Genomic DNA, 27,292 nt, shown 5'->3' on the forward strand with positions numbered 1-27,292 from the left:
GTAAAAGATAAGTAGACTAAGATGCGTTTGCGTTCTCATACTCTCTCTCTCGCTTGCACTCTCGCTTTCGTTAGCTCGCTCACTCGCTTACTAATAAGTCCTCAATTGCGCTATCGCAGGAACTAGATATAAGACTTTATGTAAATAGTTGTAAATAATTGTATATATAGAAAGGATAAGATTCTAAAAAATATATAGATGTAAACGGAAAGATTGTAAGGAATGCAAGTCATGTAAACCCTTAGGGGACACATTATGAATAAAGAAGAAGTAAATATAATAATCGACAAGTTGTCATGGTATGAAGTTGGTTCTCTTCGCCGCTAACAATGATTTTGAAATTCAATAACATTTATAAAATTCAAAACACTGATGCACATAAAGAATTTTATTTATGCAAATGTAGATAGGAATTTGCAACTTTGATAGACTACTAACTTTAGGCTGACACACAAATCAAATCACTCATAAAACTATAAAAAAGTTAAAACTTTATTGCGTCGGTAAGTTTTTGGTGGTAAGAAATTAAAATTTGTAAATAGACTTGAAAAAAGTGTTTTTAATTTTGAAATAATTATGCAAGACTCAAAAGTCATTTCATTCCTAAAATCAGTAAAATGTTTTAAATTTACTGCTTCTATAATTTTTTTCACTAATTATTTGTATGTATTAATCTACTCAAAATTAAACCATTTCAAATTTTTTTAACCGTGAAACATTTTTATGAATCGGAAAATGACTGGGAATTTTTTCCTCGATTAAAACGGCCACCCTGAAATTATTTTTGTGTAGTGTTCAAGGTAACAAAAAATTATCCGGACTTAGAAATGACAATAAATATTCCTGCCAAACACAGGAATTCTTTATTCAATAAGGAAATATTACTTTTTTGGATTCAGCTAGATAAAAATTGATTTCTAAAAAGTTAAAAATGTTGTTATGTGAACCTTATTTAATTTAAATTAGAGTTGTAATACATAGTTGTATTTTGTTTTCACAAAATTTTCGAGTTCGATAATGGCAGTTTTAAAATCACAGAAATGGCCAAATTCATGAAAGTTATGAGTAAAAAAAATAGTTTTGAAAATATAAAATAATCATGTGTTATTCTAATTTAAACTAAATAAGTTTCAGGCAATAGATTTTTTAACTTATAGAAAAAAATGGTAATCTAGCCGAATTTAAGGAATTAATTTTTCCTTAATGAAAGGCAGAAATTTTCAGAATAATTTTCAATTTTATATTCTTACTTGCTATCTGAAATAGTTAATATCTTGTTTTATATTTTTATGTTATGAATTGGCAATGCAAGGCTTCCCGCGTACTGTAACGCGCATATAATGTTGGTATTTTAAGAAATTAAGTAGATATTTAGGTTTTTTTAAGAAAATTAACCAAATTAGGTTTTTCAGTCAATGAATTCAATGATCATAGAAAATTTCATTTCACCATGTCATTAATTATAGAAAATTTACCATGTCATTAATTATAGAAAATTTAATGCGGATATTCTTATTCTGTATATTTATAAAAACTTAATAAAATTAAGTTTTTCAGTCGAAGAACTCATTAATCATGAAAAATGTCTTGGACTACAAATGGTTAACACTTTGGCAATCACACATATACTTACATAATTTTTTTTATTATGTAAATAATAAAAAATAAATATATGACAGCATAAAACAAATTTATAAGCTTTAAAATATGCTTTAAAATACAATTATTACATTTTCTTGATAATTTAAAAAAATTTTATGCGTTTTTGAAGCAAAATATTTAAGAAAAAAGAATTCAATAACATTTTTAATAAGTTTATTAAGAATAAATTTCATTTTATAAAGGAACAATTGAAAAATTGACACTTACAAATTTTTTTAATAAAATAATTGAGAACGCAAAAAGGAAGCAAAGAAATATTTTTCAGCCGACCACCGTGAGATCGTTCTTAACTTGCAAGTTCTTGCACTAAAGGTTTCTTTACAGAATTCTTGTTTCTTCTGATTTCGAAGTATTTTATATTTAAAAGAAAAATAAAGTGCCGAGCATTTTTTTAAAATAGGTAGTATTTAAACTAGCGATCAATTTTATCTACATATTTTAGATTATTTTTTTAGAAATTGTTATTTTAAATTTAAAACTGCGTTACAAAGTATTATAAAAGAATAAAATTAATCAAACACGGTGCGTTTTACAAAGGTTTTTAAAAATCAGAAAATATTTATTTGTCACTATAGTTATTAAAGCGTTTTTGAACTTAAAATTTCTTTATTTTTTATATGCATTAGCTAGTTTTTAAGCAGATTACATTTTTAATGAAAAAAGTATTGTGCCCTTTGTAAAATAAGTAAAGTTCAATTATGTTTTGCATATTTTAAATTATTATTTTAGGAAAGCAATTCCATATTCAAAACTTTGTAAGAAAAAGGGATGATAAAAGAATTCGATAAATTGAAAACTGTGCGGTTTATGAAAATTTTCGTATAGCAGAACATAATTTGTTGTCATTGATGTTATTAAAGCATTTCTGTATTTCCAACTTTCCTTTATTATTTATTATCTTTGGGTCGTTTTTAAGCGTTATAAATATTTAAAAACTAAACGTATTAAATTCCTCGTTAAATAAGTGAAGGCAACTTCACTTTTTCAAATATTTTAAATTATTGTTTAAGAAATATTATTTTGCATTAAAAATTGAGTAAGATAGTATTATATACAATAAAAGAGTTGGATAAATTGAAAACTGCGCATTTTACGGAGAATTTTTATATATTGTTCATTACTTTTCGACAATTTAAAACATTTTTAAATATATTAAGAAAAAAAAGTATCGAGCCTTTTTTGAAATAAGTAAAATTCAATTCTGAAATTTGTCTAAATAAAAAATGGTAAATTAAAGTTGAAAAAAAGAATTCTTGAAAATATAATCAAGAACTCAACGACCAAATTTGGACAACCACTACAATATGTTCCCATTGGAATCTGGAAAATAAAAAGGAAACAAGTCTGCCCCTCCCTTCTCCCTAAAAAAGAAAAAACGAAGAAAAGAAAATTATTTATCTTTACTTTGGACGAAAATAAAAAGGAGGAAAGTAAAATGAGAAGGCTACCAACCTAATCCCCTTCCTACTCTTATTTATTTCTTTCGTCCTCTTTATTTTATTATTTATTTATTTTTATTTATTTATTGAATTTTTTTTCATGAATTTGAATATTGGACGTTAAAAAGGGATTTTACATTGGATTGTTTTCCTATTTGAATATCCTACATTTTAATTAAAGTTGAGTTCAACAACTTGTTGTTTGAAGTTTGTTGCGGCTCACCATATGACTTGGTACGACCCTGCGTTGAAATTCTTACCCAAACTTTTGTCATCGAGATCCAAGTGCTTCGATAGCGAAGACGGTAGAGCGCGCGGTTAGGACACACTAGTTTAGGTAGTTTAGGTAGGGAGGGTTCAATCCTCGGCGAATGCGATTGTTCAAAGCGTTTAGGCGTACGATTACATGTGTAAGTAACAGCGTGCGCGAATTACGTACTTTAATAATTTAAAAAATGAAGATTATTTAACAATAACTTCGAAAACAATTTTTTTTAGAAATAGTGTTCAGTTGAGGCACTAATCTATTGTTCCGATACTACATATTCTTATATTAAGAAAATATATTCTTGAAGTGTATCAGAAATGATTTCTTGAAAGTAAACTATGTTCTGCAATTGAATACATCTCTATATAAAGTAACACAATAAAGTTTCAAAGTAATAAAATGCGATATTCTATCTAAGAATACATTTTCTCAGATTAAGAAAATGTACGCTTGTTCCAAGCATACGGTAGCAAGTACTTTTATATTTGGAACACACTCATATTCTATCGTCCCCATTCGTACCTGCGATTGACTTGAATCAAGTAATATTTTCTTGATTCAAAAACAATTTTTTTTAGTGTCGCTTTAACTTTAACCATTTGATGAAAGTCTGCAGATTTTAACTTCAAATAAGTTTGCCGTAATGAAAGGATACTCTATATGATAATACCGCTATGCGAAACAAGATAACAAGTAATTACATTTCAATGAAGTTTAGGATATTATTACATTTACTTTTAAACAGACTCTATCTTTCATACGTTATATGATTTATAATAAAAAAATGGAAATGCAGATTTTCATAATCAATTTTATTTCATCCAAATTAGGAAAATTTCTAGTCCCACATAATAAAAGAACTGTGACTAGCAATACAGGAAACCAAAAATGTTATCATGGTAGATTTTCTTGCGCAATTCAAATGGATGTCAACATCTTTATGCAGAGATACATTCCAGTAATGGAAAATTGTACAAAAACCAGTAATTTTAAAATCAAATCTTAGAAAGCTAGGTATTTTTTTGTTAAATACTTGAACAATTAAAATGTACGTGAAAAGTTAGTCGCAGAGTAGATCCAAATAATCCACAAGTGAGTCTGGAATTTGTAATGTTCTTATTCCATGAGGTAATTGCCAGTTATCGTGAAGCAGCTGTCGAATCTTACATCTGGAAATATGTTTAAGTTCCGGTGGAGTAAGTCCGCTTCGTTCTGGTGGAATTAATTTTCCTTCGACGAGTTTTGGATATTGTTCGTACATGGTTACACTCATTACACCACACTGAGCAGCCATATGATTTGGAGTCTTGATAATAATTGTCGTAATTGTTCTTAGTAAAAGTCTTAGACAGGTGAGCAGATGTTGAGGATAATCGGGCTCATTCTGTCCAATCGATAATTTACATTCCTCTAATTGGGAAAGCAGAATTTCAATTGGGGCTGGGACTATTCTGTCACCTTCAGTGGAAGCTCCATATCGAAGCATAATTAGTAGAATGTCAGGGGAACCGTACTGGACTGCTACTCTGAGGGGCAGGACTTGCCCATATGATTCCATCGGGACATCGATGAATCTTCTTTTCGAATTAGATGACAGACATCTGTATTCAAGTCGAGCAGAATTTGCATGATCCAAAAAATACAGCAGGGCATTCATGTTCTCGTCTCGGTCTTCGAAGTCACTTTTCCATCCTGAGAGAAAGTGTGTCGCACGTATCCCGAAAATTGCACCAACTAAAATCCTCTCAAAGGTGCCCTCACAGTAAAACATGTTGTTCAGCAGGCGTGAGACGGTTTCGTTATTGGGTAGTTTCCAATCAAAGCATAATTTTCCAGCCACATAAAGGACGTTATGGAACTTACCGAGCATGCAAATTGATCCGTTTTCCACCATCGCGATGTTGTGATATCGCAATGCAGCTTGAACTACTCTCTCGCAGACGTCAAGCTTATCCACATCTTCTGCTATAAAATTGATTAGATTATTTTTTCAAAAAAATGTATTTGTTATTTTATTTTTTAATAAAGTGTTAAATGAGAGTTATATTGCAGCTATGAGAAATATGATATATGCAAAATGTACCGTCCGTTCTGTTAAAAAGGGTTGCACTTGAAAGTATTAAATGCACCCATGCAACCCGCTATCCGCCCATTCTTCCGTCCACCGGTCCCCCCATCTTTTCATCCCTCGATCTATTCATCCATCCATCAAATTGTAACGTGACAAACATTGGATTCTTTTGTATTCTAGTTTTCATTTGTATTCTTTTCTAATTTTCTCAATACTTCTGTCTTTATTTTAATGAAAGAAAAATGCGGAACGCAGTATGTGCACGTTCCCTAAGGGTGCACTCAATACTTTTTAATGCAACCCTTCTTAACGGAATGGATCGTACATTTTGCATACATATAAACATGCGGAATGCGATCAACTAAAAATGTTAATACTTTTTCCCGACTACCGGCGAGAATTATCGCTACGTTTAGCGACAGTATCACCAAGAACCACTGCTGACTTTAAAATGCGATGACTGGTTTAAAAATAGAGTAGAAATTCGTTTAAAAAGACTGTTAGAAACCTTATCAAATCCCTCATTAATTAAGCTCTAATAGTGGAATTTTTCAAATCTTAGGGAGAATATGCTGTGTGACCAGTTAAAAAGAAAACTAGAGAATTTCTCGAGTTTTGTATCTCGACTTCAACTTGTGGCATGAACTAGAAAAGCTATAACAAAAAAGTCAAATTCATAAAAATTAGTCTCTAAAGTATTATCTTTAATTTCTACACTTTAAAAAAATCGCAGGTATAATAATATAATAATATATAATATAATAATATATTTTCATGATTTTAGAAAGAAAAAATTGTTTATAAATGACCAAATATATTAAGCAACAAGTTCTACTCTCAGTATTCATTACATTTTTATAATTTATCCCGATAGATACAAACTTTTCAAAATTTAAATGAAGAACAAAATTTTGCAGACAAATGATGATTGTTGAAACAATTGAAAATGATTTTGGGAACAGAAAATTGTATATGAAATGACCAAGTATGATAAAAAGAAGTTCTACTCTTAGTCATATTTCATGATTTTTCATAATCAATCACATCAATCTCAAAAGTCGAAAAAATTCATTTTGTTGAGGTTTTATCATTTTTTTAATTAGAAATTTAAACAATATAAACTCTCAAAGCTGCAGTGAACGGGCGATTTTCAATCTTCTTTTAAACTAGAGTTCAACTTAAAATCTGTATCCACAGCCGAGGTATTTTTTTTCATTTTTAACTCTACTAATTAAAATAATTATTAAATTAAAGTATAAAAAATTAAGATTTGTTAAATACTTGTTACAGAATATTTATGAATTTTTTTAAATTTTTGGTCAAATTTTCTACACGTGAGGAGGAATTAAAAAGTCGACGTAGTGAAAGTTGAGGGTAATTTCTCCTGTTTTGTCACACATTTTCTGCCATTGAGAAGAACAAAAATTTGGTAAGAAAATCAAACTGACATCGCTTTACAAGTATAACGCTGAAAAATGTTTCTGTCTTTAGCTTAACTTCCTGCGATTTTTTCTTGCCTAGGCTTCAAAGTTTTTTACCGACTGATCGTAGAAATTCATAATTTTTCTATCTTTTTTGTTGAATCTTTATTTGCTTCAAATACAACTGCTTGCGTCGAAATGAATGTGCTGTAGGTCAGAATTGATGAACTATTTTGCTTCAAAATTCATATTTTGTGGTTCAATTGCACTACTTTTCACTCGAAAAATTGAAATATTATTCGCAAAAGCGGAAAAGCTTACTTTTCTAGGTGAGGGCCGAGCCATAGAATTATACACTGGAGTCCCGTAAGAAAAGTTCCCGTTATAGAGGACAAGGTGGTCCAAGGAGGCGAGAGAATGACGCTGCTGATCAGCGGAGCAACTGCGCAACAACGCAGGAGTGTATCAGTAAAATCGAACAGTATTCTCGGCGGTTAATCCTGTCACTTTAGGCTGATATGGTTAATTTAAAGAATTTCAAAATACAGCCTTAAAGTCATGAACAATTAAAAATTAAAAGCGTTTGAAGTAGAAAATTTTGGATAAAAAACATTGATTTTTTCACCATTTATTACATTTTCCGCCAGTATGCAAAAAGGTATGAAAGTGCCACAAAGAACGCTAAACTCCTCCATTGATAATTGACTGCCGATAGTTCGATATCTATCAGACTATCGATATTACCAAGGCCGCGCTCTTTAAGTGGATTTTTCGAATTGCTTATTTCAAATAAAAAAAATGAAGCAAGAATTTGGTAATTAAATAAGCCTAGAAAATTAATAAATCCACAAACTATTGGGTAATTAAATAAGTCTCTGAAAATGATTAATTCCACAAAACAGTCAATTTAACATCGTTGATCTAAATATATTTCCCGAGATGTCAATTAAAAAAGGCCGCCGATTTGCGGAGTTATATCTTTACATTTTTCCAGGATAGAAATAATAATTTTCTCCTATTTAAATCAAAAAGCTATAAATTAATTGGCCTTTTCGGAGAATAAAACCTTGAAAAATACCGAGTGACGCATTTACAATAACATAGCGAATTTTTGGAACAATGAAATATATTGGTAAGAAAATCACATTTCTAATATCAAATCAGTGGGAAAAATGATGACATATATATGTTGGAATCAGTATAGCTTATTGCTGACTAATTTTCTGTTAATTCAATGAAAAACATGATGATTTTTTCAAACTTAACATAATTTGTAATGAGAAACATAATATATACATAATTCAAAATTTGTCATAAGGACAACCGCAGGATTTCGCCTGGAGCGGGTGTTAATCTGAAAATTTGCACCCGCTCTCAGCGAAATCGTGGTCAAATTTCTGCCACAATTACGTCTCAGTACCGTGAGATAGGTGGTTACTGTCTGTAACGGAATCAATTCGACGATCCAGCAAAAGCCTCATGCACCCTAAGAACACGGAGCGACCTAAGGACTACCGCCTTCTGCATTTTTCCCGCAAGTGTTTTAGCTTATTGTTAACACGCAAAGATGCTTTTTAATCCATTAGCGAGTAAAAGCTTGGCACCTCAAAGAGAGCCGATGATAAGGACGATTAGTTGAACAGAATATTCCGGGTACAATCATTGCAACTCCCTTATAAGATATATATTCCTCTCTTTCTTTTCATTCTCCTTGGCTATGATGTTTTTGTCAGCTGGTACCGAAAATTCGATAACGAACATGGATCGCTTCTCGAAGTCAAGAAGAACCATGCCAGGCCTCGAGTGAGAAACAGAAACAATTATCGAGAATATAAAGTTCCAGTATATGCGGCACTATATGTTGGACAACTAGATAGTATGTGAGCTAAATGCTCGGGGTGTGCATGGCACGCCCTGCAGCTATCATCGGGAATGTCTTGGCTCAAAATGTGGCGACGGTATGTTAAGGTGGAAATGACACCGTCTTGGCATGCAAAAATAAAATCCTATGTACCACACTTCAATCCGGGCGATTTAAGGAAAGCAAACGTTAGCTCACAAGACATTGACTGATCCTTCACATTTCTATGGAAGATACAGTGGATCCTCTTATCGAGGAGCTGTTCACGAAAGTTTTTCTCTTGTGCTTTCCTAATTCGGGCTTTCAGGAGTGAGTACTCGGGACAGATAAGATTTGATGCATTTTGCTCACCCCTAATACTGAAGTCAAGTCCGAACGCTTCAGCAGCCTCCTCCGCTGCTTTGTACAGAAACGCTCCTTTGCCCACTTCTGCGTGATTCCTGACCATTTTAAGAAGAGCGTCTCTTCCATTTGCAACTCTATGTGCTGTACCCAGAAAATCCTGTTGTGAAGACATTCAAGACTCAATATTTCGCGACCACCTTGACGACGTGAGATGTACAGTCGCAGATCGGACGACTTAAGATGCATGCTTTTGTTCATGTGCATAACCTTTCTTGTCCCGATATCAAGAGATATGAGCCCGTTCTTCGTCCATGGAACTACTCCAAATGAATAGAGTAGTACCGGGACGGCAAGCATGTTCGTTGCAGATACTTTGTTCCTCGCCGACAGTTCGGAAGACCAAATCTGTCGGAAGAGACGTTTGTATCTGCTTCGGAGAGTATCCTTAATAGATGCCACATCCTCAATGCGGCTCTGTGGCACGCCCAGGTATGTATAAGTCTCTCTAGCGCAAAGGTGTCGTGTGGAACTTCTATCAACGAGCTCAGGATCTTCAGGGATGCCATTAAGTTTTCCTCGCTTCAAATGAACCTTGGCGCATTTTTCTAACACAAACTCCATTCCAATTTCCTTAGTATATCGTTCGACAATCCCCAGAGCTAGATGCAGTTGCTCTCTGTTTTTAGCATAGATCTTAAGATCGTCCATGTTAAATACATGAGTGACCTTGTACTTTCGATCTGCAGGTTTGCCGCACAAGTACCCGTCGGAAGGCGAAGTGCTAGAGATAGTGGCAATAATGTAAGGCAAAAGAGAAGTGGGCTTATGGTGACGCCCTAAAAGACACCTCTTTGAAAGGTGACCTTGTTAGTTGACACACGGTTTTTTCCAGATAAGATAGTAAATCTGGTTTTTCAAAGCGGCATCAATCTCTCTATGCACCTAACTATTTGCGGATGAATCTTTAAGATTTCCAAAAGACAGATGATAAGTCTACGGGAGTTCGAATCGAAAGCTTTCCGATAATCAATCCAGGCCATCGATAGGTCACGCTGGTACAATATTGCATCTTTGCGGACACATCTATCGATGTGCAGGTTCTCCCGACATCCCACTACGCCTTTCTTTGTGCCTCGTTGTTCAGACATTTCTTTCCACACAGGTTCAGTTGCCTAAACAATCCTCTCATATAGGATAGCTATGAATATCTTATAAAGTGTGTTCAGACAAGTGATTGGCCTGTAATTCTTCGGGTTAGCTAAGTTGCCTATTTTCGGCAGGAGTATTGTGCGTCCTTCCACTAACCACTCCGAAATCGGCTCTTCTGAGTTTAAATATGAGGTGAAAAGACGGGCTAAATTCTGATGGGTTGAAGAAAACTTCTTCCTCCAGAAGGTTTTGATACAATCTGGTCCCGGTGCGGAATAGTTCTTCATCCCTCTTAATACTTTTTTCACCTCCTCGGTAGTGATGGGTGGGCATTCTTTATCAGGTGTTATGAGGGCAACACATAACTCCTTGAATCTATTTATATTTTCTGAGTCTTCGTCCATTCTATGCTGAACTTCATAGACTTCTCTCCAAAATACTTCGACCTCCTCTGGTTTGGGTGGGTGTTCGACAGTAACTGGAGGGTCTTGGAAGAGTCGAGATGGGCCAGAGAGAAACTGTTGCTTTTCTCTTACTCACCTCTCCCTCCGCTCTAGACTTCTCTTAGCGTCAGATAGTATACGTATTCGCTCAACAATATGCTGCCTGATGGTCAGAAGCTTTGACTTGTTAAGTCTGTGATAACGGGTCCGGAGTTCGCGCGCGAACTTTCGAAGCTTGGCGGTAAAATTCCTGCCAGATGTGATGTAGTGAATCACACATTGAATGCGGGACGCGTACTGTCTTGCCCAGCCTATCTTTATGGCAAGTTGATGCATTCGTCTTTTGATCTTATGATCAGCCGTTGGTTTTGTTTTACGGTTCGCATCGGCCAAAGCTCTCGCAGGATTATACACACAATAATTGATAGCCCAGAGGTCGGATTCACCGAAAAAATGTCCACGAAGCTCGTCATCCATTTCAGCCAGATCTTTAGGCTTGAGAGAAACCTTGGTGTTGATGTTTCTCCGGGTCGTAAAGCATCGCTCTTCATCTATTGGATGCCTGCCCACGGTTGGTCTCAGTTTCGCCTCTCTTTCTTTGTTGCCGGCTTGTTCTAGCTGTGGTAAGGTAGGCTTTCCGCTTACATAGCCCCTTTTACGGAGTAGTTCAGTATGGTTTCGCAGACGTTGCTGCGAAAAGTGTGATAGCTCCGGGTGTTTCTTGCACCACAGAGCATGCAGCCGTGCCATGTAACCCCGTTCACGTGCCACACTCGCATGGTAGCACTCTAGCAAGTCGCGATTCAGTTGCTCCGTCCACCCAAAGGTCGCGAGATCCCACCGATCCATCGCATTTGAATCTATTTTCATTGGCTCCCCCAGCTCTAGATTGGTCGGCATTGTTGGCCGCCCCATTGTCGGGAACTCTGCGCGTTCTATTGTTTTGAACCGCACTTACTACAACTATGTTTGGTGTTGTCATTGTTGTTCCCACGAGAAGCTAGGGAAAGGGGTTCTTCCATCCTTGTAGAGCCCCGCATGCAAGGATAAGGCTGCGTACTCTGAGAGGTCGCCCGGTATCCCAGAGTCACCGTTCTCGACACCTCACCCAGGTGCCATTCAGCTTTCGGCACGGTTTTCACATCTCCGCTTGGGGGTTAATTCCTTCGGGACTACCCCTGGACAATTGTCCGCGACTGCCTGTTTATTTTTGTAACCATATTCACCAGAAGCCCTCGGTACAGGGACTCTCTATCCGCAACCCGACGACGCGTTCTGTGGCTTCGTCATAGGCCCTTCGGTTTGATTCTATATATATATATATATATATATATAGAGAGAGAGAGAGAGAGAGAGAGGAGAGAGTACTCGAATATGAGAGAATCTCGTAATATGAGAAAGCGGGGTATCAGCTAAACTAAGAGACCCACTCTGTTGGCTCTATCACTAACTTGTAGCCCTTGAAGAAAGAGTAATGTCGTGGTACAGTCGAATTTTCATTGGGCTTCTACAGATTATAGACGAACTTTTCGTGAAATTGATGTTGATCGAGTTCCTGGAAGGGAATTCTTGAAACCCTATTTATTATTCATTAAATATGTATTTAGCAGTAAAATTTGCCTGGAGTTATTGTTGGAGTTATTGATGAAGAGGGGAGGGTATGTGTGACTTTGGGGTAGTTTTTTGGTAACGTAGTATATACTATCGGAGAGCAAAAAAAGATCAAAAAAGTATCAAGTGACTTTGTTATCTAAGTATTAATTTTTATTATTATTTTCTTAATATATATGTTCTGATGCATACGTTCACGTAGAAGGGTAGTTTTTTGAGGAAGTGATAATAAGTGGAAAATTTTTAAGTGTGATATAATTAATTTTGAGCTCTAAAGCATGTCTACATTTTTAAGGTGGTTTTTCAACTCTTAACACGTTTTTGTTCACGAGGGGTATGTATGTACGACTTAGGGGTAGGTTTTGAGAAACGAAATATATATTATCAAAGAGTAAAAAAGAATAAAAAAAGATCGACTAACTGTGTTTTCTAAGTTTTATTAATGTTTATGCTTTTTTCATACATATACATGTCAAGCTGCATACGCTCATGTGGAAGGGTAGTTTTTGGGATAATTCAATAGAGGAGAAAATTTTCAAGTGTCATAATTAATTTGTTATTCTAAATCATGTTGACATTGTTCAAGGTAGTTTTTCATCTTTTAAACTGTTTCTGATCCCGAGCTGTAGGTATGTATGAATTAGGGGTAGTTTTTCGAAAACGTATTATATATTATCAAAGAGCAAAAAAAGAAAAAAAAATATCAGCTAACAGTGTCTTCTAAGTTTGATTATTTTTAATTCTTTTTTCATACATATATACGTTCTGTTGCATAGGTTCACGTGGAAGAGTAGTTTTAGGAATATTATAATGAGAGGCAAATTTGCATGTTTCATTTTAATAATTTTAAGTCCTAAATCATTTTTTATTGTTCAAGGTGGTATTCCAACTTTTAAAACGTTTTTGATGACGAGGATAGGGTATGTATGACTTAAGGGTAGATTTTCGGTAGCGTACTATATATTATTGGAGAGCAAAAAAATATCAACTAACAGCGTCTTATAAGCTGGACTATTTTTAATGCTTTTTTCCTACATATATAGTATATGTTCCGCTGTGCTCTCGACAATGGGTCGGGTAACAATGCCGACTAATCTAGAGCTGGGGAAGCTAATGAAAATGGATTCAATGCGATAAATCGGCAGGATCTCGCAACCTTTGGGTGGACGGAGCGACAGAATCGCGACTTGCTAGAGTGCTACGATGCGATTGTGGCCCCTGAACGGGGTTGCATGGCACGGCTGCATGCTCTGTGCTGCGAAAAACAACCGGAGCTGTCGCATGTTTCGCAGCAACGTCTGCGAAACCATGCTGAACTACTCCGAAAAGGGAGCTATGTAAGCGGAACGCCTACTCTACCACAGCTAGAACAAGCCGGCAACAGAGAAAGAGAGGCGACACTAAGACCAAACGCGGGCAGGCATCCAATAGAGGAAGAGCGATGCTTTATGACCCAGAGAAACATCAACACCAAGGTTTCTCTCCGGAGAATCCGACCTCTGGGCTATCAATTACACAACCACACAGAAAAAAATAAGTGTACGGATCTGGTAACAAGACACACGTATTCCTATGGATTTTGGGGCGCTGAATTGAAATTCGGTATCAAAAATCACCCTTCACGTCATGGTTGAGCCAAAACCTCAAAAAGGACGAAAAATCATGCACTAAGGCAAATAAATTTCAAAATAATGATAGTGATGCAAATTTTCACTTCGAAAACATGTCGACAACTGTGAAGGATCAACCCTTGCCTGATATCAACTTATTTAATATAACTTTACCCAACAGAACCTGACCTCACCTAACCTGAATCAACAGAAATTTATTGAACTACACGTAAAGCTCTGGAAGCATATTTTCTCAGTAGCAAATGTGTGCTACATCGAATGGGTCAACTCGAGCTTAACCTAGAAATAAATCTAACCTAGCCTAACCTAACCTAACCTAACCTCACGAAACACAATTAAACTGATAGTGTTGTACCGTTGTGTTTGCGGTACTGTTTGAATCAGCTTGGGCTTAACCTGCAAAGAGGTCAAACCTATCCTAACCTAAAAAAACCTGACCTAACCTAACCTAACTTAACTTCACGTAACACAATTAAACTCATTGTGATGTCCCGTTGTGTTTGCGGTACCGTTTCATTCAGCTTCGGCTTAATCTACATAGAGGTTTAACCTATCCTAACCAAACTAAACCTGACCTAACCTAACCTAGCCGAATGAAATTCAACCACACGTGTAGCTATGTAAGCGTACGGTTCTCAGTCTTAAATGAGTGCTATATTTAATAGGTTAACTCGATCTTAACCTAGAAATGAATCTAACTTAACGGAACCTAACGAAATTTTGCTTAACGCAACACAACTTAAATTAAGTCTTCCCGTTGTAACACAATAAAATTCATTTCATTGTACTACAGGTGGTTAAAAATTTACACGCACAATACTCATTTGAAGAAACTTAGAACTACAAGTAGAATTGTCCCCATTTCAATTAACCTGACAATGTTTGTATCAAGTAAAATGTAAAACTATAACTTAAACATGCAAACGAATAAGAGTTTTATTCAAAAATTTTTTCTCTCTGCTTTTCTTAAACTTAAGAGATATATTTATACTATCTTTCGTGTTTACATTTTATCTTGCTTTTTATCGTAATTAAATTGATTTATAGACCTACTTAAGTCTATTTTCTGCCTGCTATAACGTGTCCTTTTCTCTTCATTTTTAGGTTAAGATCGAGTTAACCTATTAAATATAGCACACATTTAAGACTGAGAACCGTGCGCTTACATAGATACACCTGTCGTTGAATTTCATTGGGCTAGGTTAGGTTAGGTCAGGTTTTGTTAGGTTAGGATAGGTTAAACCTCTATGTAGGTTAAGCCGAAGCTGAACAAAACGGTACCGGAAACACAACGGGACAACAAAATGAGTTTAATTGTGTTACGTTAAGTTGACTTAGGTTAGGTTAGGTCAGGTTTTTTTAGGTTAGGATAGGTTTGACCTCTTTGCAGGTTAAGTCCAAGCTGATTCAAATGGTACCGCAAACACAACGGGACAACACAATCAGTTTAATTGTGTTTCGTGAGGTTAGGTTAGGTTAGGCTAGGTTAGATTTATTTCTAGGTTAAGCTCGAGTTAACCCATTCGATGTAGCACACATTTGCTACTGGGAAAATATGCTTCCAGAGCTTTGCATATAGTTCAATAAATTTCTGTTAATTCAGGTTAGATGAGGTCAGGTTACGTTGGGTAAAGTTATGTTAAATAAGTTGATATTAGGCAGGGGTTGATCCTTCACAGTTGTCGACATATTTTTGAAGTGAAAATTTGCATCACTGGCATTATTTTGAAATTTATTTGCCTCAATGCATGATTTTTCGTCATTTTTTGAGATTATGGTTCAACCATGACGTGATGGGTGATTTTTGATACCGAATTTGAATTCAGCGTTCCAAAATCCATAGAAATACGTGTGTCTTGTTACCAGATCCGCAAACTTATTTCACTACCGAGGAGGTGAAAAAAGTATTCAGAGGGATGAAGAACTATTCCGCACCGGGACCAGATTGTCTCAACACCTTCTGGTGGAAGAAGTTTTCTTCAACCCATCAGCATTTGGCCCGTATTTTCACCTCATATTTAAAGACGGAAGATCCGATTGCGGAGTGGTTGGTGGAAGGACGCACAATACTCCTTCCGAAAATAGGCAACTTAGCTGACCCGAAGAATTACAGGCCAATCACTTGTCTGAAAACACTTTATAAGGTATTCACAGCTATCTTAAATGATAGGATTGTTCGGGCAATTGTACCTGTGTGGCGAAAAATGTATGAACAACCAGGCACAAAGAAAGGCGTAGTGGGATGACGGGAGTACCTGCTCATCAATAGATGTGTCTGCAAAGATGCAGCATTCTATCAGCGTGACCTATCGATGGCCTGGATTGATTATCGAATAGCTTTCGATTCGACCTCCCATAGACTTATCATCTGTCTTTTCGAAATCTTAAAGGTTCATCCGCAAATAGTTAGGTGCATAGAAAGATTGATGCCGCTTTGCAAAACCAGAATTACTATCTTATCTGGCAAAAACCGTGTGACAACTTACAAGGTCACTTTTCAGAGAGGTGTCTTTCAGGGCGACACCATGAGCCCACTTCTCTTTTGGCTTTCATTATTGCCACTATCTCTAGCACTTCGCCATTCCGACGGGTACTTGTGCGGCAAACCTGCAGATTGAAAGTACAAGGTCACTCATATATTTTACATGGACGACCTTAAGATCCATGCTAGAAACAAAGAGCAACTACATCTAGCTCTAGGGATTTTCGAACGATATACTAAGGAAATTGGCATGGAATTTGGTTTAGACAAATACGCCAAGGTTTATTTGAAGCGAGACAAAACTTAATGGCATCCCTGAAGATCCTGAGCTCGTTGATAGAAGCGTTATACGACACCTTTGCGCTGGAGAGACTTATACATACCTGGGCGTGCCACAGAGCCGCATACAGGATGTGACATCTATAAAGGATACTATCCGAAGCAGATACAAACGTCTTATCCGGCAGATTTGGTCTTCCAAACTGTCGGCGAGGAACAAAGTATCTGCAACGAACATGCTTGCCGCCCGTCGTACTCTGTTCATTTGGCGTAGTTCCATGGACGAAGAACGAGCTCAGATCCCTTGATATCGGGACAAGAAAGGTTATGCATATAAACAAAAGCATGCATCTTAAGTCTTTTCTTCCGCGACTGTACATCTCACGCCGTCAAGGTGGTCGCGAAATATTGAGTCTTGAATGTCTTCACAACAGGATTATTTTGGGTACAGCACATAGTAAATGGAAGAGACCCTCTTCTCAAAATGGTCCGGAATCACGAAGAAGTGGGCAAAGGAGCGCTCCTGTACAAAGCAGCGAAGGAGGCTGCTGAAACACTCTGACTTAACTTCAGTAATGGGGGTGATCCAAATGAATCTAATATTATCTATCTCTTAACATACTGTCGCCACATTTTGCGCCAAGACATTCCTGATGATAGCTGCAGGGCGTGCCATGTACACGCCGAGCATGTAGCTCACATACTATCTAGTTGTCCAACTAGGGAACGACCTACATTCAAAGGCACAATGCGGCACTAAGAGTGTTTTATTACCATCTCTGTCACTCTTACGGCATTAACCTTAATATCGCTCCTCTAAATGCTGCTAGGGAAATCGAGTCAATTGTCGAGAATGAGAAGTACCGCATATACGAGAACTTTATATACTCGAAAATTGTTTTTGTTGCTCACTCGAGACCTGACATTATTCTTTTTGACTTCGAGAAGCTGGGGACGATATCATAAATACTGATGGCATTCGTTCGACACTTTTGAACTTGCAAGGGAAATGCCACCTCTTCTGCATTGACTTTTTGATTAAAATATCATAAATCGATAGTATTTCAAAAATAATTAGACACGTAATAGATATAATGCTCTCACGATGATTCATTTCTATAAAAAGAGATATTTCTGGTTACAATCGTGTATAAAACTACGTTTTGTACCCGATTGGAACCTGAAATATCTATTTTTATTAATTAGAGAAGTGTCCCGGCTTCTTTGAAATTAGGCCCTTGGTTAAAAATTATGAGCGTATGAAAATCACGGTCGCCGAGGCTGCCAAAGTCTACCGAGTCACGCGCTGCTCTTTTCAGCCTGCGTTACTGGTCCATTGATAAGGGTGTATCTAACGACCAGACTATCGCTAGTTGAAATCTTTTATTTGACACTTTAAAAAAAAAAATTCTACTTTTTTGCATTTTAAATAGGTCAAATAATAATTTTGAATATGTCTCCCGGAGATCAATTTTTTCCCCTCCAAAATAGTAAAATTATTGGGAAGGTTATGTTTTTAATCTTTTTCCGACGATTATCACCTATAAATATATTAAGAAGAATAAATATATTTTTAAACGTATTTACATAATTTAAAATTTAATCAATATAACAAATATATTTTTCAAATTTTTAAGGTGTTTCGTGCTAGACATTATTTTTTAAGAAACAAAAATTTTGAAAGCTTGCATCTCGGTATTTTTTTAAAACTGTTATCTTTTTTAAATAAAAGTATAATAAGGAATAATAACTTTAATGTACACTTCACAAAGAATTCAATTGTAGTCAGAACTTATAGATATAAACAATCCTTTCTGGAAATGAGAGTTAAATAGAAAATAATATATGTAAGTTATTTTTTCTATGACAATATTCTACATTAAAAATTGTAACTGAATTAAGAATTGCACAAAGTAATTACTCATTAAAATAGACATTATTAGATAATTAAAAAGAAATATTTGCAAAATTTATATTTTGCATCGTTTCAAGCTAAATAGTATAATATAGTCCATTTATTTTATTCGTTTTTATTTTATGTTTTGACTTAAATATTAACTCTGATTAGTTATTTAATAATTACTTGTATAAAATGAATAATATTCTTTTTAAATTAAATTCTTATGTAATTATTAGTATTTTTTTATTTCTGCCTATTGATTTATGTTAATATTTAGTTTAATTACAATAAATAATACTACCATAATTATTATATTTTATTGATGAAACCTGTGCTTTTTTATTTTGTTTTATCGCATCATATCTTTATAAAAACTAGAGCTTTAAAGACACATTGTTTCGAATTTCAATTATTTAGCAATTCTCATGAAAATTTTGGCACATTTTCTTCAGATAAGGTAAATGTTCCATTTTGGGCGTGGTAATCTTGAAGTTTATAACACTAGTAATAGTTTATTCACATTGTAGAGTGGATTGAAGATATTTTTTATGAAGGTTTTATAGTCATTTTATTACGTATTCGTGGTATTTAAAGGTTACATAGTCACGCGTGTGACTACATATATCTGTGGCCGATCGAGGGTAACATTACAGTCGGCTTGTTAGCTCGAGTTTACAGGCTGTCTAGTTTCTCGTGTTAATATTGCTCCATAATTTGTGTAGCGCGAATGTTTGACTGAAAAGTAAGTATTAGTTATGAGGTTTTCGAATGTTATTCAATATAACTGAAAGGTAATGGATAATTCGGATATTTCCTTCCGCCTTAATACGGACGGTAAAAAGCGGTTGGAGGAATTTGTGCGAATGTTTACAAACAACATGGTTACATAAAAATAGCTTTACATAAAAAATATTCTCTTTTTTTTAATTGCGTGATTTATTATGCTGAGAAATTTTTGCGTTAAAATTTTTAGATTTCTAATGACAAATTAAATGAGGAGGCAGTTCTGATCAATGACGATATCTCGCTACTATAGAAAATATAGCATGGCGACACTCGCCCAAATTGGGACATTTGATTCGCCCTAACTGGGTCAGAGAAAATATTCATTCGCCCAAATAGTTTCAGCGGTACACCATGAAATATTCTTTAATATTTAATCAAAACGGTCTATTTTTATAGATAAGCAGAAAAAGTATTGGCGAAAAATGTTCAAACTATGCGGTATTAGGAACTTTCATCGATTCATAAGATTTAAAATACTTTTACAAGCAAAATATGCCAAACAAATCTTTACATTCGCCCAAATTGGGATATTTACCTTAATCAGTGTTTGTATATATTTTAAATATTTTAATTTATACTGCCAAATGAGACGACTGAAACATTCTGAAAAACAATATTTCCAACACTGTAAAACTCCCGAATAATAAAATCCCCGTAAAAAATATCCGAATCATGAAATTCCTGAATTATAGAAATTAAAGAATTATTTTTCTTAAAAAATAAACATTATTTATTTAGTAAAAAGACAATGATCAAATATCTGTATCGAAGAAATTTGGTATCAATGCTTAAACTGTATGAAAATTTTTTCTTGAATTTTAAATAACTATAATTGTATAACAATTATACGAATAAATTAGTTTGAAAACTGTGCACATTATTAAACAAAATTGCTCATTCAGAAATACATCCTTTTTATTATTGTCATTTAATATTTTTTTTAATTATTTTATACATTTTTGAACATTAAAGACATTGTAGTACTTTTAGTCTCGACCTTTTATTTAAGGCAAAGAAAAGCAAGTCGTGGAGATGGAGGTCAAATAAACAACGAATAATTTTAAATTGAGACGTTTCGATCCAAAACGGTGACCTAAACGTCTCAATTTAAAATTATTCGTTGTTTATTTGACCTTCATCTCCACGACTTGATTCTCTTTGCATTAAAGACACTTCTCTGATAAAAACATTTGTCTATTCCATTTAGAAAAATAAATAATATTCAACAAAACCATTTTTTTTTATTCTTTAAATTCTGGAATTTTCTGGTTCGGCCGTTTTGTAATTCGGTAATTTTCTGACCGAAATTTTGTTCTTATGGAATTTTCAAATAGTTTCATATTATAAACAGACACCATTTTTTAAAACCTTTGCATTTATGTTTCATACAACTAGATTATTATTCACATTCAAATATTTTACCTGGGAAACAAATACATATCTTGATCTGATAATAAAATATACAGATTACTCAAAATTCATTTTTCTTTGCTTCTATCACAGATGCTGTAGATCTGATAGTGTATACTTTTGACCGTATTCGAAAGCGCCATTCATTGTGACTTCAGAAGGTACATACTATCAAATCGGAAGTATCTTTGTTTCACGGAAATAATTTTCTCTAGAAGTTTAAAAGATATTTTGTTAATTCAAAAGTATGTTTAAGACATTAAATACAACATTTTTTTGAAATAAATGTCCATTTATTTTTCTTAACTTTATGTGCCTGAGCTTTATATAATCGTCAATATTTTAATTTATAGTACTGTACTTTTGATTCAAAACTCGAATTATTTCACTCAAAGAAAAATTTATTGGATTATTGATATAAACTATTGTATTAATAATCCGGAGTTCAAAAGCACCGGCACTTTTAATTCAAGAGTACTTTTTTCTCAGTGCAGTTGCTGCTCATAGATTCTGGAAGCGATCTTATGAAACTCATAAAATGTCAATTTTTATATCAATCAGATTTTTACCATAAACCAGAACCAATTTGCCCGTAAGCGACTCTGGTAGTCCATGAATTACTTATTTTATAGTGGGCGTGTTGCCTCCCCTCATCCATCGAGGTGCTTCCTCGAGCTTAAAAATTAGCCCATGCATTGAGAAATGACGGAATTTTTTCCATAATTATGAGTTTTTTGATCTCATATCTTAACCGCATAATCTTAGTGGATAAATACAATTCCCCAAAGAGGGATTTTTCGAAAAATGGTCTGATTCTTGTTTTATTGCAACTAATTGAAAATTTGATGCATTTTGTGCGCTTGTGAATTAGAGAACGGACACCACGAGGGTACCCATGGTGAAAGAAATTCTGGGCGCTCTTTTTCAAATGATATTTGAGTTTTATTTTTTCAACGATACTTAATATATCGTAAAAACCCAGGATCGAGCTTAGGATTTGATTGAATGCCTGTCGTGGAAGAAAGATGCTGCTTATTATTGAATCTGAAAAATGTAGAATTGCAAGTTATTTCATTTTAAATTGTTCATTTATGAATTTTTAAATATTTTTTATCTAACCGTACGTTTTTTTTCGAACGTTCTTTCAGAATAATTCCATTTTCAAGGATTACTATTGAGACTGCTTTTTTCACTTTGACTGCGAAGAATGAAGGTGTCCTTATTTCGAGTTTTCAAAAGTTTCTGTAATATATGTTTAGGTTACATCGCAATTTTTAAAATTTAATACAAATTTACATTTCTACTATTTCTACAAATTTACTATTCTATTGTCGGTTGAAAATTTATTCTTTTTTCAGTAAAGAAGCTTGCACTTTATGTTTGAAAGTTTGTCTTTTTTGTAATAAACAAACCGTCTTGATTAACATAGCATCTTCATGGTTGAATATTCAATTATTTGGTTTAATGTGGGACTGTTTGTTGAAAATTCATGTTTTGAGCTTCATAACTTCAGTTGGTATTAATTAATCTAGTTGGTTAAAAATCTAACTATCTTGTTTGACGCAAAATAGTGCATCAATCCTGAGCAACATCACATTCATAATGAAGCAAGCAGCTGCATTTGAAACTAAGATTCGAGAAAAAAAGAAAGGAAAATGGTAAATTTCGAGTTTTCGGTTGAAAATTATGGAAAAGGAATTGCTGAATCAAAGGCTGCGTATTGCATACCCTTTAAGTGTAATCTTGAAAATGAAATAACTTGCAACTCCACATTTTTCTGATTCAAGAATACGGCAGCATCTTTCTTCCATATTTTTTGTTGTGAAATCTGAGAAGAGAGGATAAGTTGCGAAAACTCTCAATAGAAAATGATCGGATTAAACAATTTTCTTCTTTATTCTTTTTTTAATCGTCTCGTCGTTACCTAATGCATCTAATGCAGGATACTGAAATTAAATTCCTTAATATTTTTTTATCATTCTTAATTTCTCCCAATCGGCTCTTATCTCCACACCGTAAAAAATATGCAGCTATATTAGTTCAACAATATTTTGGACCAATACGCTTCACATAAATTAGAACTCTGTAGGTAGAAAAGTGAAACTGGATATCTTTATTTGATTTTTTATTTTATCGGTTTGAGTATAGAATCAACGCTATATCCATAACGAACTACATCAGTTAAGTACGTATTGACAAAGAGCAGTTCTTTATGTAGAACTCGCAGCATTCATAAGTTGAATATCAGCTGTTCTAAAGCATCGAGATATACACTGTGCCACTTTTGTCTCGGGTACGTAACAAAATCTAACACTGTTTTATGTCGATACTCACTTAATCCATGTAGTTCAGCATCCTGGGCTTTTACGATGTTTTAAGTATCGTCGAAATATAACACTCTAGTTTCATTCGGAAACGAGCGTTCAGAATTTCTTTCACCATGGGTACACTCTTGGTGGCCGTTTGCTACCTCCCAGGTTCATAAAATGCATCAAATTTTCAATTCATGCATTGGCATTTTCATGCATGGGCTAATTTCCAAGTTTGAGGAAGCACCTTAATGGTCTACTATACTGTATTTATACCTACACAATCTCCAAATATGCATCCTAATCGTAAATACAGTAAATATGAATTTTCTATTTGAAATTCGAAATTATTATAAATATAATCTTTACATAAACGGATTTCGTTTTTAATAATATTATTAAAACAAATAATTATTCTCAATTATTTAAACATTTAAAATCATGCAGCGTTCAAACTGTTATAACTAATACATTGTTTTATTGATAACAATATTTACTAACAATTAATATTTTATACAAATTGTTTAAATAAATAATTATTTTAAATTATTTTAACACTCGAAATTCTAACTATCAAAAATGTTCAAACTTAACAAATGTTTTTATTGAAAAAATGTTAAATAACAATTACTTTTCTATAGAAATTATTTGAAGAAATAATTATTTTCAATTATTTAAACATTTAAGGTTTAAATCATTAAAAATTTTACAACTAATAAACTGTTTTTAATGATACAAGTGTTCAATAGCAATTAATTTTTCATTCAAATTGTTTAAAGAAATAATTATTTTTAATTATTTAAGCATTTAAATAGTTAAACATTTTTTAACTAATAGACTCTTTTCATTGATAAAAAAGTTCAATAGCAATTAATTTTCTATCAAAGTTGTTTGAACAAATAATTATTTTAAATTATTTAAATATTTAAAGGTTAAATTATCAAACATTTTTTAACATAAACATATTTGCTAACAATTATTTTTTATAAAAATTCTTGATACAAACTATTATTTTTAATTATCACAAAATTTGAAATATTGCGCATCAACAATTTCCAAATTAATAAAATGTTTTTATCGATAAAAGTATTCAACAAAAATTAATTTTTATAAAATTTTTTTAAAGAAATAATCAATTTTAGTTGCTAAAACATTTGAAGTTTGATATTAAAGTTTAAACAGTAAGTACAGTGATATTGAAAGGAAACATTTAAAACATCGAATTTATTGTACAACACGAGTATTTACACAATTAAACCATTTGATGGGCCTTGGAACCAGAACCTAGCTTCAAAAAATGAATGTGGGAAATGTTTAAAAGTTCAGAAAAGCTGCCAGTAGACTAGTTTAGGTAGAAGAAACCTGTTAAGTCTTATTGTCCATTCCGATAACCTGAGCCCAAGACCATAAAATTTTCCAGTAAGTACTTCTCCCACTTGCCCATAATCCGCTCATTGTGAAAAAGGCGCACAAGAAAAGTTAATATTTCCTTAGATAGTTGCCGATTTTATAAACCTCGATCGATTATTCAACCCAAAAGCTTGAAGTCATGGCACCACCTCTAAATATTATTTAAAAAGTCGACTATAGATTTTCAGTATGAGGAACAGATTTCCAGCTGCAAATAATACGATATTAAAAGTCTGACATTTTGGGCCACCCTAATATATAAAAAGTATGTCATAAGAATAACCGCAGGATTTCGCTTGGAGCACGTGCTTATCTGAAAAACTGCACCTGACCCCAGGGAAATCGCGGTAAAATTTCAAACATAACCAGGTGTCACAACCGTGAAATAGGTGGTTGCAGTCTGTAACAGAATCCATGCGACGATCCAGCAAAAGTCTCGTGCGCCCTGAAGACACATAGTATGTGTGCTAGATGATCGGGGTGTGCATGACAGGCCTTGCAGCTATCATCGGGAGTGTCTTGGCTGAAAATGTGGAGCCGGTATGTTAAAGTGGAAATTACACTGTTTTGACATGCCAAAATGTAACCCTCCGTGTCAGACTTCAATCCGGGTGATTCAAGAAAAGCAAAAGTTAGCTCACACGACATTGACTGATCCTCCACATTCATGTTTCTTGGTGAAATAGTATCCTTACCCTTTTTTCACACGTAGTTTCTTAATTTTTCTTTTAATTTCAAATTATTCCGATCCAAGCGATATGTAAATTGTCAATAAAGTTTCAAAATTGGGGAAGTAATGAATATAAAATTCAATATTGTGCCATAGTTTCTTCAGGTAAACATCTATAAACTTTCAACTTTCGTAGGCAAGCAATATATTAATGGAATAGAAAAAATTCGTAGATACTGATTATGCTGCTTTCAAATCACTAATTCCAATATAATTTTCCTTAAATCTTTAACTTGGCTAAACATCTTTTGAAATCGCGCCTTTTTGAAATACACTTCCCCACATTAGGTTTGTGAATAAGGTGGCCCCTGTTGTTTCCGAATGGATTTTTCATGCTGAACACGATTCTGCGTTCAAAAACTTCCCACCACCTTACGCGTTTGATACAATAGGAGTTGACATTTAAAAACGGCGTTTTCAGCCGTTTTTGAAAAATTCTCGAGCTGGACCATAACGTACTACAAACTTCAAAGGAGTATGTATGAGAACCTCGCTATAAAGTCTTACATCCTGCACTCAGTGCTTCCTATTCTGCAGCGCATGAATCATAGAGCACGCCAATAATTCTACGTTAAAATCCTAGATATATAGCGTTGAACGAATAGAACAAAATGTAACGCATAGAACGAAATTTTATTTCTGTAGTAGTTTGCAAAAAAAGACATAGAGGAGAGTACCCAAATATGAGAAACCAACTCTGTTTGACGTGATTGTCGGAATTCTATGTAGTGAATTTTAAAGTAATATAGGTCACTTTGAAGGAAATTTAGTTTGCTATAAGAAGCTCAAATAAAAAATTTTATTGAAATTCTTTTTTTATGCTGAAAATACAAAAAATGTAAAAAAGCGCTTTTTCCAAACTTGTCAAATTATTCTCATAATATGAGATATCCCAGGAAATAGCATATAAAATGAGAATAAAATATAATTTTTTATGAAAAACTTTATTCTATGTTTCCGAAGTATAAATTTACTGCTATTTAGATATATTTAGTTTTTACAGTAGTCACGAACACTTTTGTAACCAATTTCCCCCGCACAGCCACAGTGTTATAAAAACCACAGGTATCTCAAATTATGAGAACCACAACATGCAACTATGCACTTACTATGCCTGACTTGTACAATGAAAAACTTCAACACTATCGATATTTTTATACTGAGTTATTCAATCCCCGTAACTCCAGGCAAATTTTACTGCTAAATACATATTTAATGAATAATAAATAGGGTTTAAAGAATTCCCTTCCAGGAACTCGATCACCATCGATTTCACAAAAAGTTCGTCTATAATCTTTAGAAGCCCAATGAAAATTGGAATATACCACGAAATTTCCCTAAATGGAAAATATATTTTTCTTATATTTGCAAGTGTAATCCTTTTTTTGTGATCTAATTTTGACTACAGTTTCAACAATCTTCATACACCCTTTCTTCTTTTTTTTCTTTCGTCTTTTTGTTTTGTTTTTTGTTTTAATAATGGCAATCAAAAACCATTCTCAAATTTGCTTTCAGTCTGGCTTCCTCATGGGTTTTGACTTGCTTCATATTTTTATTTTCTAGCCTTGAATGTGATGTCGAATTTGCACCGAAGCGTTAATAGGTTTTTTAAAAAACGTTTTCTGATCCTGTTTTCAAACAGGCTGTATCTTGTTATACCGAGAAGCTTAAGGGAAACATTGAACTAGTAATCTCGAATTTCAGGATGGCGAGACATTCCATTTCTGATATTTATAACTTTTTCCGTACAGTATGTTCATACAAAAGACATTTTTTCGGTGTTTTTACGTCTGAGCTAATGTGCATAGTCCTTTTTCACTAATCAATTAGAGACTAGAGTTTAAAAAATAATATCCAGTGATCCGTTACCTTCAGCACAACTATTAATAACGTCTGAAAAGAACTTAACGAGCTGACGACGTTTATACCGCGACGCAAGACACCCACGCTTCATTTGGGAAAATAATTGATCAAAATAACAATCGATTCGCACTTCCATTTTCACTTTACAGTTTCTTCCGCGATTGTTCACCCTTGAATGTAGACTTACAGAAAGAAAAAGTCAGATGCAGACGAGGCCAACTA

At 34.0% G+C, this 27,292-nt stretch overlaps 2 protein-coding genes across 4 annotated transcripts in view; one reads left to right on the forward strand and one right to left on the reverse strand.

Moving 5' to 3' along the window:
• The window catches only part of LOC117172870 (guanylate cyclase soluble subunit beta-1-like), a 155,919-nt gene that overhangs the window by 107,784 nt on the left and 20,843 nt on the right, over positions 1–27,292 (forward strand). The window lies entirely within an intron of this gene.
• On the reverse strand, positions 4,230–27,223 carry LOC117172869. Its single transcript, XM_033361136.1, has 2 exons — positions 27,077–27,223; positions 4,230–5,334 (listed from the first exon to the last, which is right to left on the reverse strand). Exons 1-2 carry the CDS (start codon positions 27,204–27,206, stop codon positions 4,430–4,432), a joined length of 1,035 nt encoding a protein of 344 aa, XP_033217027.1. The 5' UTR covers positions 27,207–27,223; the 3' UTR covers positions 4,230–4,429.

This window comes from Belonocnema kinseyi, chromosome 5 (assembly GCF_010883055.1).
Source record: "Belonocnema kinseyi isolate 2016_QV_RU_SX_M_011 chromosome 5, B_treatae_v1, whole genome shotgun sequence".
Taxonomy (NCBI): domain Eukaryota; kingdom Metazoa; phylum Arthropoda; class Insecta; order Hymenoptera; family Cynipidae; genus Belonocnema; species Belonocnema kinseyi.

Bases quoted from the DNA above. Each gene is read 5' to 3' on its own strand.
- LOC117172869 (XM_033361136.1), bottom strand. From the start codon at position 27,206: ATGGAAGTGCGAATCGATTGTTATTTTGATCAATTATTTTCCCAAATG. The intron at 5,335-27,076 runs GTAACGGATCAC...TCAATTTTATAG, and splicing joins TATTAATAGTTGTGCTGAAG to CAGAAGATGTGGATAAGCTT.